The 16,819-nt window shown below is 40.3% G+C and overlaps 1 protein-coding gene across 1 annotated transcript in view; it reads left to right on the top strand.

Annotated features, from left to right (window-relative positions):
• ADGRB3 (adhesion G protein-coupled receptor B3) overlaps nt 1–16,819 on the top strand; it is a 778,422-nt gene that overhangs the window by 315,594 nt on the left and 446,009 nt on the right. Inside the window, exons 5-6 of the mRNA XM_024752147.1 lie at nt 13,764–13,928; nt 14,396–14,560. Of these exons, the coding sequence (XP_024607915.1) occupies nt 13,764–13,928; nt 14,396–14,560 (330 nt within the window). The remainder of the gene's footprint in view (nt 1–13,763; nt 13,929–14,395; nt 14,561–16,819) is intronic.

The raw sequence follows: 16,819 nt of genomic DNA, 5'->3' as shown, positions 1-16,819 counted from the left end.
TTGATTTTTGTGTCTGTCCCCAGTGGCTAAGGTTGGTTCAGTGGGTTTTGTAGGCTTCCTGGTGCAGGGGACTAGTGCCTGTGTTTTGGTGGATGAGGCTGGATCTTGTCTTTCTGGTGGGCAGGTCAACGTCTGGTGTTGTGTTTTGGGTGTCTGTGGACTTATTATGATTGTAGGCAGCGTCTCTGCTAATGGGTGGGGTTGTGTTCCTGTCTTGCCATTTGTTTGGCATAGGATGTTTCTGCAGGTTCATAGTTCCCATTGTTTTTGGTGTCTGTGCCCAGTGACTAAGGTTGGTTCAGTGGGTTTTGTAGGCTTCCTGGTGCAGGGGACTAGTGCCTGTGTTTTGGTGGATGAGGCTGGATCTTGTCTTTCTGGTGGGCAGGTCAACGTCTGGTGTTGTGTTTTGGGTGTCTGTGGACTTATTATGATTTTAGGCAGCCTCTCTGCTAATGGGTGGGGTTGTGTTCCTGTCTTGCTAGTTGTTTGGCATAGGATGTCCAGCACTGTAGCTTGCTGGTCGTTGAGTGAAGCTGGGTGCTGGTGTTGAGATGGAGATCTCTGGGAGATTTTCGCCATTTGGTATTATGTGGAGCTGGGAGGTCTCTTGTGGACCAGTGTCCTGAAGTTGGCTCTCCCATCTCAGAGGCACAGCACTGACTCCTGGCTGCAGCACCAATAGCCTTTCATCCACAGGGCTCAGAATAAAAGGGAGAAAAAGTAGAAAGAAAGAATTAGTAGAAGTAGAAAGAAAGAAAGAAAGGAAGAAGGAAAGAAAGAAAGGAGGGAGGAAGGAAGGGAGGAGGGAAGGAAAGAAAAAAGAAAGAAAGAAGATAAAGTAAAATAAAGATAAAATATAATAAAGTTATTAAAATAAAAAATAATTATTAAGAAAAAAATTAAAAACAAAAAAAAAAATAATTGACAGATAGAACCCTGGGACAAATGGTGGAAACAAAGCTATACAGACAAAATCTCACACGGAAGCATACACATACACACTCACAAAAAGAGGAAAAGGGGGAAAAAAATCACAAATCTCGCTCTCAAAGTCCCCCTCCTTAATTTGGGATGATTTCTTATCTATTCATGTATTCCACAGATGCAGGGTACATCAAATTGATTGTGGAGCTTTAATCCGCTGCTTCTGAGGCTGCTGGGAGAGATTTCCCTTTCTCTTCTTTGTTCGCACAGCTCCTGGGGTTCAGCTTTGGATTTGGCCCCACCTCTGTGTGTAGGTCGCCGGAGCGCATCTGTTCTTTGCTCAGACAGGACGGGGTTAAAGGAGCCACTGATATCGGGGCTCCGGCTCACTCAGGCCGGGCGGAAGGGAAGGGCACAGAGTTCGGGGCGGGCCTGCGGCAGCAGAGGGAAGCGTAACGTTGCGCCAGCCTGAGGCGCCCAGTGCGTTCTCCCGGGGAAGTTGTCCCTGGATCCCAGGAACCTGGCAGTGACGGGCTGCACAGGCTCCCGGGAGGGGAGGTGTGGATAGTGACTTGTGCTCGCACACAGGCTTCTTGGTGGCGGCAGCAGCAGCCTTAGCATCTCATGCACGTCTCTGGGGTCCGCGCTTTTAGCCGCGGCTCGTGCCCATCTCTGGAGCTCCTTTAAGCAGTGTTCTTAATCCCTTCTCCTCGCGCACCAGGAAACAAAGAGGGAAGAAAAAGTCACTTGCCTCTTCGGCAGGTCCAGACTTTTTCCCGGACTCCCTCCCGGCCAGCCATGGTGCACTAACCCCCTGCAGGCTGTGTTCATGCTGCCAACCCCAGTCGTCTGCCTGTGCTCCAACCGAAGCCCGAGCCTCAGCTCCCAGCCCCACTTGCCCCAGCGGGTGAGCAGACAAGCCTCTCGGGTTGGTGAGTGCTGGTAGGCACCGATCCTCTGTGCGGGAATCTCTCCGCTTTGCCCTCTGCACCCCTGTGGCTCTGCTCTCCTCCGCAGCTCTGAAGCTCCCCCACCTCCGCCACCCACAGTCTCCTCCTGCGAAGGGGCTTCCTAGTGTGTGGAAACCTTTCCTCCTTCACGGCTCCCTCTCACTGGTGCAGGTCCCGTCCCTATTCTTTTGTCCCTGTTCTTTCTTTTTTCTTTTCACTACCCAGGTACGTGGGGAGTTTCTTGCCTTTGGGGAGGTCTGAGGTCTTCTGCCAGCGTTCAGTAAGTGTTCTGCAGGAGTTGTTCCACGTGTAGATGTATTTCTGGTGTATCTGTGGGGAGGAAGGTGATCTGCGCATCTTACTCTTCCACCATCTTCCCGGAAGCCTGCGATGGCATCCTATTTTTATCTGATACTTTCCTTAGTCAATGTCCAACTTTCTCCCAACTTCTTTAGCGATGAAAGTAAACCACTTACCTGAGATCCATATAAGGAGAGATGAAAGGAAGGAAAGGGTAGATCTGATCTGATATTTCCTAGTTTGGGTTACTAGTTACCAACTTGTGTACTGTGTCTGAGAACAGTGATTGGTGTTGGTTGGGGGGAGGTGGGCCAGAGGTATACAGAGCAAGGAAAGGATTTCACTGCGATTCATTCACTCGCTCATAAACGTGATGTGACTTCGTTTTCCTCATCTTCTCATCTGTAGTAATAATTACGTGTGGTACTATGGAAGGATGTGTGTATGTATGTGTGTATTCAGGGGTCTTTGGGGTATGTTTCTCTTATCACCAAACTCAGAACTTCTGGCAGTCCAACCTATGTTTTCTGTTTTCTCTGAATTTTCATGGCAGTCACTAATTGAGCATCAAGTTGAGGACAAGGAAATGCTCTTTTATTTCCTGTTTATCTCTCCATGCATCTTTGTACCTGGTGGTATGCAATAGATGACTATTGATTGGATTTTCTTGACATGTACGAATTTTTAATACTCATCCAAATTTTTCTAGGACATTTTCTGTGCCTACTTAATAATATATTAATGTGTTATAGGGGAAAGATCTTGGACTTTTGCAAGAGAACACATATTTAAATTTAGATATCATCTTTTCATATCTATGTTGACCCTCTGATCCTTAGTTTCTTCAGCTGTACAATGAGGACAATATAGTAATAACCTCTTCATGAGAAGACCATGGTAGGTAGCAAACTAGGAAACACTCTCTAATACTAGTATTATTATCATGTCAGTGTCTCCAGTGAGAGTCCATCAGGATGACACTTGTAGTTGAACAAGTTGGGTTTGTTACTCTTGGCAGTGAGGGGAAATCAACATAGGGAATTGCAGGGCATCTTAGTAAGGGGGTGTTAGGAAAGACTTATCAAGGGTTTGGGCTTGTGTTGGGTGATTTCACAGAAGGTTTAAAAAAGTGGGGCTTTGCTCCAGATTTGATGGTGTCAGGGAAGGGGGACAATGCTATGATTGGGTATCTTAGTGAATTATCTAGAACGAGGGAAGACCAGATGCAGTTGGTGAAGAATTGAGTCCCTCATCTTAGCTGAGAGAGGAGAATGTTTGGAATATTGTGGGTTCCACGGGGACCTTGTCTTTGTCTATGAAGTGACCTTGTTTTACCTCATTTTTATCACAGTCTCAGAGTGACCTTGTCTGGTTATTAATGTGTTTTCTGATGATTTTAGGTCCAACAGGGGATAACACAGCCTCGCTGTGACACCAAGGAAGCAGCCAACAGTACTGAGGTCTGGCTAAGTGTCAGACCTGAACCTGGGTGTCACCTTGGTGGTGATTCCTCCTCTAGGGTGATTTGATCACTTTAGATGCTTCTGTTTTAAATGATTTTGATTTTGATTAATATTCAGCTGGAGAAAACTGACAGACATATGGAATGTTTGCATTTTCTAGGTAGGCCCTCCATTAAAATTATATAATGTATATCTGCAAAATAAAATTGATATTGTCTTTTCCAAAATTAAATTATTTTGGGAAAATGAAAGCTTAAGTTCTTAGTTCAAAGCCTCAAGCTCTATGGTAATTTTCTTCGTAGTATTTTACTTCATAGTAATAATTATTTTTCCCTCTGTCAGTAGCTGAAGACTGGAAGAACCAATGAATTAAGTTTGGCCCTCTTTGTTTCAGTTTTGACAATTCTCTTTCTGATATATATTTATGAAGTAGAGTACAAGTAATATAGAGGATAGGTAGGGATAAATAAGTGAGTAACAGATTGAAGACTGAAATAAAGAACTATTGACAAGTTTTCATTTATATATGGGGCTATGTATAAATGAATATAATTATATGATTCAGTGGTCTGGAGTTCACAAGACATGGATTAAGGTTTAGTCCCAATCCTTAATTTTATTTATTTATTTATTTACTTAGTATTTACTTTCCAATCCTTAATGTTAAATATTTACTTGGGCAACTTCTTCCTCTTTTCTATTCCTCACTTCTTTCATTTTTAAAATAGAGCTGGTATTCATTACCTTTCTATATCATAGGAATGTTATGTGATTAAAATTAGGTGGAAGAATCTTGAAAACTACAAAACAATATAAAGTCAAGGATCATGATTTATATGGGAATATTACTTTAAAAGCAAGGGATTTGGTGAAGTAAACTCAGGATATTATGATAGTTTTTGTGCTTTATTTCTTATGGATAGCCTTCATCAGACACTCAAAGGGATTCTTTGGCTAGGATTGTTCTAGGGAGAAGTAGCTGCATAAGGGCCCATTTCAGTCTGTGGGGCCGAGCAGTCCTGCATTTGAGAAGTTCATTCCTGAGAATCCAGAACCGTTCCAGACAGATCCCATTAGGTTGTAATTTCCAGATATATTTTCAGACTCATAAACTCTAAGGAGAAGGAAAGAACCACCCAACAATAGGTCCTGAGGAACACAGCTGGAACCTAACATCTGTTACCTAGAGCAAGAGGCTTTGGTCTCCTGTGGTTCTAGTATTTTGGTCCTTCAGCATTTGTGAGAGGGTGACCTCCCCACAGTCCCTCTTCAGGGAGCGTTCCTGTGAGGACAGAGAGGAAACATCCTGAGCCTTTGCCCTACCCTGGTTCAGAGGTCCCTGATTGTCTCAACATGAGGAGGTTATAATTTAAAACACAAATGCTGGCTCGTTAACCTGGTCTTTAATTAAAATTTGCATTTCATCATCTTAACCTTCTAGTCTATTATGTGGCAATTGTATTCATTTTGTGTCATTTCAGATTTTCAGCATTATTCTGGTGATCTTTCAGTGCTTAGCTTATGAGAGTTTTAAAAAATTGTCTCTTTCTTAATCCTGGCTTTCTCTCTTTTACTATGTGATATTTTTCTCATTTAAACTTTGTCTTAATTTACTTACCAACCTTTTTTTTTAATCCTTCTTAGCCCTTATCACGATAAATTGCCTCTATTCTTAATTCTAATTTTTACACATGATATTTCATTTTGATTTTCCTCTTTTGTCATTTATTTTAAAATGGCAAATAGGAAACATAGGTTTTTGCTCTTCAGCATATGGCTCTTCTGCATTTCAGTCTTGTATTCCAAAGGAGTCTTTCCCTTTCCCTGGGTAACTCCCAATTCAGTAAAAACCAGAGCCAAATCAGATAGCCTAAATCAGATAGCCTCAAAGGGGCTAGAACTCTTCTCCCCCGATTCCTCCCTACAGGTAACTTCATCAGTCACCAGCAATCAACCCAGAACAGTTGTTGAAATGATGGTTTTAGTGTTCAAAGTATTCATGACTTTACCTTGTGGTTATTGTTATCCAACCTATACTATAGTGTCGCCAGTTATTGGTCAAGATGAGAAAATAGACTGAAACATAGTATTTTCATTAAAATGTATGAAAGTCACAGGGAACTATATTCAATATCCTTGGATAAAGAAGAATGGAAAAGAATGTAGAAACAAATATATATATATATATATATATATATATGTGTGTGTGTGTGTGTGTGTGTGTATAACTGAATCACTTTGTTATACAGAAGAAATTAACACAACATTGTAAATCAACTATAAATTTTTTAAAAAAATAATAAAATATGATAAAATGTATCATAGGATTTGTTCCCTGCACATCGGAGACAGGATTTTCTTCCTGGTGAACACAATTGCAGAAGGAAGTTTCTTTAACACAGAAAACCCCAGGAATCTAATGTTTTACCCATTGCAATTTTAATTCTTCTGGGTCCAGAAAGTCTGGTCATGTACCACATTGCTGTAAAAGAAATTTGTGTCCCCAGAGTGACACTGTTGTATAAGGAAGCACATTACGTGAAGGTAGGACTGGCTGATCTCAGCATCCTCCCAGCTTCAAAATACAGCCTCGCATTCTCTATTCTTAGTCACCCTTTGTGGGATGGTTCGTTAAGAAATAGGCATTTGGAGTTTTTAAATTGAAAAATAGCACTGGAAAAATCCAAATGCAAATGCTTATGATGGAAATGAAAAGAAAGTAAAAAGCCTAGGACAGGTCTGATTCTTAACCTGTCTGCCTATCATGGAAGAAATTATGTCCTCTAATGCAATGTTTACCAAATGGTGTCCCATGAAAAGGAAAAAAAAAGGGAAAGAGGGGAGGGAGGATTTATTTTTAAATACATTTGGGAGATACAGCTTTAAACAAAGTCTATTCAGAGTAAGACTCCCTGCATTAGGTCTATAACGGCATCACAAATTCAACACGTTCCAAATAGACATTCTTATTTCAGGACTATGTACCCGCGGACCTGTTTGAAAACTACTCTAACCCAGTTCAGTAAAAGGTGCTACCGTTTACCCATGCCTGGCCTACACTCTAGTCCCCAACGTCTCTCATACCCATTCTTGTCTCTGTGCAATCCAATGTACACACAACCGCAAAATGAAGGGTTAAAATGTCACACCTCTTCCCTACTTTAGAGTCCTCTCGTGGTGCCTCACCTTGTTGGCCCCATGCCTGCCAGGCCCTCCAGGATCGGACTTCTGCTCACCCTCCAAACCCACCTCCTGCCGCGTCCCCCTCTTCATGAGCCCCACGAGCCCCAGGCTTGTCTCTGTCCCTGAATACACAAAGCTTTCTAGACCTCAAGACCTCACTTGGGTAGAGCCTTCCACAGAGCCTTATGTTTCTGGCTTCTTTCCGTGTTGGGGACTAAGCTCTCCTGTGGTCACACTGCTTTCAGGACACTTCCAGCTGTGACTCTCTTGTTCACTCATTTGTTTACTTGTTTATCATCATCTATCTCCACCAAAGACCCTCAGACTACACGTTCCCAGAGAGCAGAGCTTGGTGGGTCCTCACCAGCGCAGTTTCCCCTGAGTCTAACAGAACAAGACCGGTCACAGTGCGGATGCTCTGTGCATCTTTACAGAGTTGTAAGGAGTACAGAGGAGCCAGTTTGGGAATGTTTACATTTCCCCAAATCATCGGGAACACTTTTCTGACAAGATGACAAGGTGCTAATTAGCCTTCAGTAGGAACACAGTTCTAGAAAGAAAGCTTTGAGGTGTTTTCAAGCTTGTGGTTTTACAGTGAGTCTGGGGGTTCTCCCTGTAAGTGTGGAAGGCAGACGTATCTGGGTGGGTGGTAGGGTGGGGAGGGCCTTGGTGGTCTCTTGCCTCCATACTCACCCAGGTGGAGAGCAAACCTGAACGCAGCTGAAGAAGCATCTTTGGCACCACTCTGGATCCCAGTTAAGCATCAGAGATAAAGAAAAAAGTCTCTTCATGTCTTGTGTGGTACCTAGACAAGAGGTTATGAAATAGAAATCTTAGGTGTATCATATGATAATTGGTTTTTATTTTAAAATATCTCAACATTTAATCCCTGAAGTATAATGCATACATCAGACTAGAAAATGCTTAAATGCCCATAACAGAACTCTTAATTTCCACCTCTCAAACACCTCTACTTTTTCCCATTCAGTAAAATGACACTACCATTTCCTGAAAGATCTTTTTTTATTTTTTTTGGTTTAGGTGATTTCAGCGATATTGTTTTTTATTTTAATTTTTTTATTGACATATAGTTGGTTTACAGTGTTGTGTTAGTTTCAGGTGTACAGCAAAGTGATTCAATTATATATGCATATATATCTTTTTTTTTCAGATTATTTTCCCTTGTAGGTTATTACAAGATATTGAGTATAGTTCCCGGTGCTATACAGTAGGTCCTTGTTGTTTACCTGTTATATATATATTAGTGTATATATATTAATCTCAAACTCCTAATTTATCCCTCTCTGCCAGAACATAATTAATGATTTTATTTTTAAATTCTAGGATGAGAAACAAACAAAAAACCTAAAATAAAGCAACGTTCCACATTTGGCACTAAAAAAACTCTTTCATGTACATATAAGTCAGTTGTCTAATCTTTTAAATTAAATTCACATACCCCTCTCTTTCTAACCTCTCAATTTTCCATTTTCACAGTGGAAATGCAACTTTGCCTTACCACACTCTATAACACACTAAAGGAATATTGGGTTTTTGCTCTTTTTTAAAAGTATCCAATCAGTTACTTTGTCAAGTCCATTCTTTCATACTGGTGCAGTGAATGTTCAGGAAAAGAAACTTCTAGTTCTCAGTGTAAAATAAAACGTCAAACACATCCACTTGATACATCTTCAATTTCATTGTTATTTATTTCTGTAACTGATTTATAAACAAAACTGTTCATATCTAAAATATATAGTTTGTTGATGTTTATGGTGGTGTTGAACCTCAAAAGTTCCCTCAAATGTCTAATTTAACTCATTCTTGCACTTTAGCCAAAACAGAAAATATGTACTTTGGCAGAAAGGACTGAACTAATATTACAAATGTATGGATTTAAAATGTTAGAAAAATTTTAACAATGGTGATGCAAAGTCTTCTTTCAAAAAAGCCTTCTGAGCAAAACACTTCACAAATATTTTTCCTAATCTCTCTTAGGCAAGGTCTTTCCTCATTCCTCGTCCATAATACAGCCCCCTCACCAATTATCTTCTCTGATTCCACCTCTGACTCAGTCATTACCACGTGCACATCTTCCTAGCCAGAGACACTAATCCTCTGTTCTTTGCAGTGAGTTTGTAGCTATTACATTCATTAAAAAAAAAAAAAAAAACTAAAAATTTACCTCAAACCAGAATTCTTAAGGAAAAGAGATATTCTTTTATTCTACTCACTGAGCACTAAACAGATTGGCATCCCTTAATTCATTTTTGTTTATGTGTTGCTTTCTGAATGTTCTCAAAAATTTGAATACCTGTATATTCTTTTGCCAAATAGATGGTACATATGCTGCAGGCATGAATGTTTTTTTTTTTTTTACCATTCTTCTCGAAAGCAAATTTAATAAGTATTAACTTTGAAAAGCAAAATTCTGAAATGAAAAACACATTCATCTTCAAGGCCAACATAGAGAGGAAATGGATAGTTTATATCACCCTCTTGATTCACTAGACTTTTTAGTCTGGCAAATGGATTACATAGCCAATAAGATTGTGTCAGATATTTTTAATAAAGTGAGATGCTAAAATTACATGAATGGGATGATTAAATTGGCATTTTGTGATTTTTCATCTCACAAAATGTTTATTAAGTATCGCTAGACACATATTAAGCAGAATTCTTTTTAACAGCTACCAGCAAGACCTGAAATTAGGTTGAAAGTACTCACTCCTATTCTGCCAGGCTTTCTTGTTTAGGTGGGTTTTCACAGCAGCATTAGTTTATGTTGGAACTTTGGATTTATGGTGAACTCTCCTTCACTGTAATGAAATCGACCAAGAGCCATGGAATGATATTGGAAAAAGTAGAGAGTCATATCCTAGTGCATTTATAACACTTATATGCTAGTTTATGCCTTCTAAATTAGGTAAATATTTTTGCCTGATTCCTTTGCTCCCTTGTAGTGTGTGGCCTGTGGGATTATACCTTCATGAATGCTGTCTCCTTTGTCTAAATTATCCAAATCATAACTACCCCCCAAGTAGGTGTGATCTGTTCTCTGAAAGTCTTCAGTGCTCTCTTAAGATGTATTGCTCTTAATTTTTCATTTACTTATTTGTATGTGTAGAGTACTTCTTTTACTGTTATCCTATTTTTAAGGTTGGAATTCAAATTCTTGTATTTCTTGTTAACACCTACCACAGAGTCTGATGACTAAGAGATTCTTAACAGTCATTCAAATGAGTGAATAAATAAATGCATCTCAATTTGAACTTCCAAAGACAAATTCAACCATCTATATTCCATTCTGGTCACCAGACACCTGGATGTCGTTTTGGTCCTCTCTCCATTCATGGTCCTTCCCGTGTGGCCCTGATCTCCCCAGGATGCACCATTGGTCCATTGGTACCTTCTTCTCATCCCAGCTCAATCCCTTCTCACAGTCTCCTGGGATTCCTTCTCTACCCTGCACTAGATATGATCAGAGGATCCTACTGAAATTCTTCAAAGGCTTCTTTTTTCTTTTCTTCTTTTTCTTGGTTTTCTTCTTTTTTCCAACGGCTTCTTAATGATCTGTGAAAACTAGGCAAAATCCATAACACAGTTGACCAAAAGTTTGCAAAATCTGACCTCTATCTTCTTCCCAAACTCCTCTGTGTAGTTATTCACCTGACTCTCTGGATGCTGTTCACAATGCCCTCCATTCAGTCCTGCCCAGGATCTTTGTGTATCTTCAGGGAACATGTCCTTTCCCTAGGGATTTCCTATTATCGTTCAAGCATACTTGAAACCTCACTTTGTCCGGGAAGACTCCCCAGGCTCTGTAAACTCTTATCTCACAGTGTCTTGAAATCATCCTTTGCAGCAACGCTATAGAATTAATTTATTTAGCATGGAATTAATTAGTTAACTCATTCTAGGGGTTCCTTTTCTAAAATGTGAGCTCTGTGAGTTACTGGTCCTTATTTATTGTATTAATTGCTCGCTGTACCCATCTCCAAGATCAAGGTCTTGGCTTGTTGAGTGGTCAATAAAAAGAGATACCAGACACATAAAGTAAATAGAAGTGCAGAATCAGGTAATAGTTGTTTGGGGGTTAATCAAATCTAACTGCATTCATTTAGAGTCTCTTGGTCGGGACTCATCTTCAAGGTTAGTTTTACCTTGTACAGGCACCTCAGAGATATCACAGGTTCAGTTCCAGATCACCTCAATAAAGTGAATATCACAGTAAAGTGAGTCACACCAATTTTCGGTTCCTCAGTACATAGAAAACTTCTGTTTACATTAGACTGTAGTCTCTTAAGAGTGCAATAGCTTTGTGTCTTTCATACAACGTACAAACCTTAACTTTAAACTATGTTATTGCTAAAGCATGCTAACCATCATCTGAGTCTTCAGCAAGTTGTAATCTTTTTGCTGGTGGAGCGTTTTCTTCCATGCTGGTGGCTGCTTGCTGATCAGAGTGATGGCTGCTGAAGGTTGGGGCAGCTGGGGCAGTTTCTAAAATAAGACCACAGTGACGTTTCCCACACGGACTGACTCTTTCTTTCATGAATGATTTCTCTGTAGCATGCAGTGCTGTTTGATAGCATTTTACCCATAGCAGAACTACTTTCAAAATTGGAGTCAGTCCTCTCAAATGTGTGTGCTGCTTTATCAACTAAGTTTTTGTCATATTCTAAATCCTTTGCTGTCATTTCAACAGTCTTCACAGCATCTTCCCCAACAGTAGATTCCATCTCAAGAATCCACTTTCTCTGCTCGTCCATAAGAAGCAACTCCTCATCCATTCAAGTTTTGTCATGAGATTGCAGCAATCCAGTCACATTTTCAGGCTCCACTTGTTTTTGTTTTTTTTTTTTCATGTTCCTTTATTTTTTTTTTTATGTTATTTTTTTTAAATTATTTATTTATTTAGGCTGTAACGGGTCTTAGTTTTGGCATGCGGGATCTTTAGTTGTGGCATGTGAACTCTTAGTTGTGGCATGCATGCAGGATCTAGTTCCCCAATCAGGGATTGAACCCCAGCCTCCTGCACTGGGAGCACGGAGTCTTACCCACTGGATCGCCAGGGAAGTCCCGATGTTCCCTTACTTTTATTTTTACTTATTTTTTAACTTTTTATTTTGTATTGGAGTATAGTTGATTAACAATGTTGTGTTAGTTTCAGGTGTACAACAAAGTGATTCAGTTATGCATATATGTGTATCTATTCTTTTTCAAATTCTTTTCCCATGTAGATTGTTACATGATATTAAAAAGAGTTCCCCAAGCTTCACTTCTAATTCTAGTTTTCTTGCTATATCCACCACATCTGCAGTCACTTCCTTCACTGAAGTATTAATCCCATCAAAGTCATCCATGAGGGCTGGAATCAGTTTCTTCTAAATTTCTGTTAATGTTGCTATTTGGACCTCTTCCCACGAATCATGAATGTTCTTAATGACACCTAGAATGCTGAATCCTTTCCAGAAGGTTTACTATTGACTTTTTCCAGGTCCATCAGAGGAATCACTATCTATGGTGGCTATAGTCTTACAAAATGTATTTGGTACGCGGGCCTCTCACTGTTGTGGCCTCTCCCGCTGCGGAGCACAGGCTCCGGACGCGCAGGCTCAGCGGCCATGGCTCACGGGCACAGCCACTCCGCGGCATGTGGGATCTTCCCAGACCAGGGCACGAACCTGCGACCCCTGCATCGGCAGGCGGACTCTCAACCACTGCGCCACCAGGGAAGCCCCAAAATGTATTTCTTAATAAGACTTGAAAGTCAAAATGACTAGCAGGCATGAAAAACAACATTAATCTCATTGCCCATCTCCATCAGCGCTCTTGGGGGACCAGGTACATTGTTGATGAACAGTTGTATTTTGAAAGGAATCTTTTTTTTCTGAGCAGTAGGTCTCAGCAGAGAGATTAAAATATTGAGTAAACCATGTTGTACACAGATGTGCGTCATGCCTGCTTCTTTGTTGTTCCATTTATAAAGCAGAGGCAAAGGAGATTCAGCATAATTTTAAAGGCCCTTGGATTTTCAGATGATAAATGAACATTGGCTTCAACTTAAAGTCACCAGTTGCATTAACCCCTAAAAGGAGAGTCAGCCTGTCCTTTGAAGCCAGGCATTGACTTCTCTCTAGCTATGAAAGTCCTATAGGTGGTGTCTTTTTCCAATAGAAGGCTGTTTTGTCTGCACTGAAAATCTGTTGTTTAGAGTAGCCACCTTCATGAATTATCTTATCACTACATTTTCTTCATATTAGCAATAACGCTGTTTCACTTTCTTCATTCGTGTGTTCACTGGAGCAGCGCTTTTAATTTCCTTCAGGAACTTGTCCTTTGCTTTCACAACTTGGCTACCTGTTTGGCACAGAAACCCAGCTTTTGGGCTATCTCAGCTTTCAACATGCCTTCCTCACTAAAGCTTAACCATTTCTGGCTTTTGATTTAAAGTGAGAGACGCGTGACTCTTCATTTCCCATGAACGCTTAGAAGCCATTGTATGGTTATTAATTGGCCTCATTTCATTATTGTTGTGTCAGGGAGGCCTGAGGAGAGGGAAAGAGATGGGAGAACAGCCAATGGGTGGGGCAGTCAGAACACACACAGCATTTCTCTCTTAAGTTCCCTGTCTGGTTCCCCAAGGCAATGACAATATTAACATCAAAGGTCACTGATCACAGATCACCGTAACAAATATAATAAGCAAGAAAAAGTTCGAGTTATTGCCAGAATTACCAAAATGTGATGCAAAAACTCAAAGTGAACAAATGCTGTTGGAAAATGACACCTGTAGGCTTGCTCCAGGCCGGCCACCACAGAACTTCAATTTGTAAAAAATGCATTATCTGTACAGTGCAGTAAAGGCATGAGTGTACTCTGTGTACAGCCTCCTCTCCTAGAAGACCTCCTCACACTGTCTCTGCTTCTGCTTTGGCAGTTGATGGACAGTGGCAGGAGTGGAGCTTCTGGAGCCGATGCTCCGTGACCTGCTCGAATGGGACCCAGCAGAGGAGCCGGCAGTGTACTGCAGCCGCCCACGGGGGCTCCGAATGCAGAGGGCCCTGGGCAGAAAGCAGAGAGTGCTACAACCCCGAGTGCACAGGTGAGGCCTGATGACTGCTTTCGAAGGATGACTGCCCTTTAGATAATGTGACAGAATCGTGCCAGACGGTCGTGGCATCGTCAGGTAATTATACATTTCTAGTCAATGAAGCCAGTTGTACCAGAGCTCATCCTACTGTATGCTGCATGAATAAAGCAACAAAATTCAACAGATTCTTAAATTAGATGAAATTAATGAGATTAGATGAAATTTTGATTAAATTGATGGAGTCCAGCACGGAGCTCGTGTTCTTTACAAGTAAAGGTCAATGTCCATTTGCAGCTTCTGACAAACTTACAGACATCACAATGCTCTAAATTTGACCAGCAAGTTAAATATTTGTGTCCATTTTATTCATGGTGGTAGATTAATAAAAATTGAACAGACAGCCTTGGGCCTCAGATTTTCGAACCCCTAAAGCAGTGTGCACTGGATGACCGCCACTGACCTTGACGTATTTCTTTCAGCCAATGGTCAGTGGAATCAGTGGGGCCATTGGAGCGGATGCTCCAAGTCCTGTGACGGCGGCTGGGAGAGGCGAATGAGGACCTGCCAGGGTGTGGCGGTGACCGGGCAGCCGTGTGAAGGGACAGGCGAGGAAGTGAGAAGGTGCAGCGAGCAGCGATGTCCTGGTGAGTGAGCTCAGGTCATCCCCAGGGAAACACTTTGGTACCTGGGGAAAAAAAAGGATTGAAAACATTGTCATTGGTTAAAGCCTGTATTTCCTCAATGGAAGTATTGCTAATAATAAGTGGCAATTTACTCCCTTCCATAATGTATGACGTTTTGTCTGTTTATGGGTCATAGACTGTGTCTTCTATACATTTTTAAATCACTTGCTGAAAAATGACATTGAAAAGTGTAATAACACCAAAGTAGGCATACTGAACAATAACAAGGCTAGACATTTTTGAAATTAGGTTGGGGTACTGTTTTTTTTTCACTCTCTTTGTGAAATATTTGTTTACTGAGAACACAAAACAAGTTGCCTTAGATTATTATTTTATTTATTTATTTATTTATTTTGCGGTACGCGGGCCTCTCACTGTTGTGACCTCTCCCGTTGTGGGTCACAGGCTCCGGACGCGCAGGCTCAGCGGCCATGGCTCACGGGCCCAGCCGCTCCGCGGCATGTGGGATCTTCCCAGACCGGGGCACGAACCCATGTCCCCTGCATCGGCAGGCGGACTCTCAACCACTGCGCGACCAGGGAAGCCCCTGCCTTAGATTATTTTACTAGAAATATAGAGACATCAGTGTGAGGTAGATTGGTAAGGAAGTAAAGAGACGAGGTTGAAACTCAGAAACTTGTAAATTCTGCTGTTAATCCATCCTGATGTGTGACCTTGGACACCCCAGTTACTAGCCCTTGCCCCATTCCCACTGTTAAAGGAAATTCCTGTGAGGAACTCACTTTAAAATAACAGCATCACGCCTTAATTCATAGTGAAAAAATGCAAGTATTGCAACATTGGAGGATTTTACATATGAGCATAGAAGAAAGAGAAGGTCAGAAATTGCCCAGAGTATAAATCATATTATATTATAGGTCATATATTTTAAAAGCTCATTTAGAGCAAAGACTCCTTCCTAAGTGTGTGTACATTTCATAAAATACTATTGACACACTCAAGACTCAATAAATAAGTGAAAATTCAGATTTTAGAATGACACCATAGGCAAAATTTTATAAACATGCTGGAAAAGCTAATAGCATGGAATTTAAAAACTTCATAGCTGGGTATAAAGTTCTGAACTTAGAGAATTTGAAGACCCAGTTAGAGCCCTTGTTGCCACTAGTAACTCTTGTGGGCAAGCTCACAGATCCTTGGGCTATCTGGTCCTAGTGGGTGTGGTGACTTCAGCTGTTTGAGATTCCTTTTCAGTTCAGGAAACTATGGATTTCTGTTTCTATGTAACATGACCGCTGGGATTTAGAAAAACCAAGGAATTCTAAGAGCTATCCAGGGATCAAAACTTTTTATTTCTCCATATTTAGAATTCTAAAGACTTTTCATGGTTCAACACTAATAGCAACAGAAACTGGACTCTAAGGGTAACAGTATATCAGTAGTATTTTCTTAGTTCTTAAAAAAGATCTAAAATTAGTTTTGTTAATTCTTAAGGCCATATGAATCCAGAATGATAAGAAGTAACCAGCATGCAGGACTCTGTTTAGAAGGATACCTATACAGATTAGCATCATGAAATTTCTGCTGTGCTGCATGAGAATTAAGAAACATTAAAAAAACCCATTTCTTTTGCCCAGGGAGAAATTTCACTGGAACAGTCGGCATGACTAAATAAGACCCTTTTAATATCTGAAGTTATCTGAACTAGTCTGAGCGTGCCAAGGTTCTTAACTGGCCCTTTAAAACTGACCTCTATCTGCATATATAGAGGTAAGATGGTGGTGCTTGCAATCAGCTTTATAAAGATTGCCACCTGCTGTTTGGAAAACATTTTACATATCTATTTACAAAAAAGATATTATACCTTATTTGCTAGGTTTATTCGCTGGCTTTTGTGCTTTCAGGGAGATTGAAAAATTATCATATAAAGCTGTAAACACTTTTTAGACTATATAATATATATATAATTTTGTTATTAACTGTAACATTTTCATTTTTCTCTTTTCAAAAATATGATTTGAAATCCCCTCAAGTATGTAAATAACATTTTTGAATTAAAATGAATTATTGAATCAGCTAAACTCACAAATTAGTGCTTATACAGGGGTAAAAAAATAAATATATGTACCAAGCTTTTGAAAATATATCCTAATCTTGCACCTTCATACAAATCACATTATCCATTAAAAATTATATGTGACTATTAATTTCAACAATGCTTTCTGCCTCTGTAGAGTATAGAAATTTTATCAAAATAAA

This window comes from Neophocaena asiaeorientalis, unplaced genomic scaffold (genome assembly GCF_003031525.2).
Source record: "Neophocaena asiaeorientalis asiaeorientalis breed wild unplaced genomic scaffold, Neophocaena_asiaeorientalis_V1.1 scaffold544, whole genome shotgun sequence".
Taxonomy (NCBI): domain Eukaryota; kingdom Metazoa; phylum Chordata; class Mammalia; order Artiodactyla; family Phocoenidae; genus Neophocaena; species Neophocaena asiaeorientalis.
Note: the sequence above shows the minus strand (reverse complement) of the source record. Positions and strands in the feature narration are given on the sequence as shown.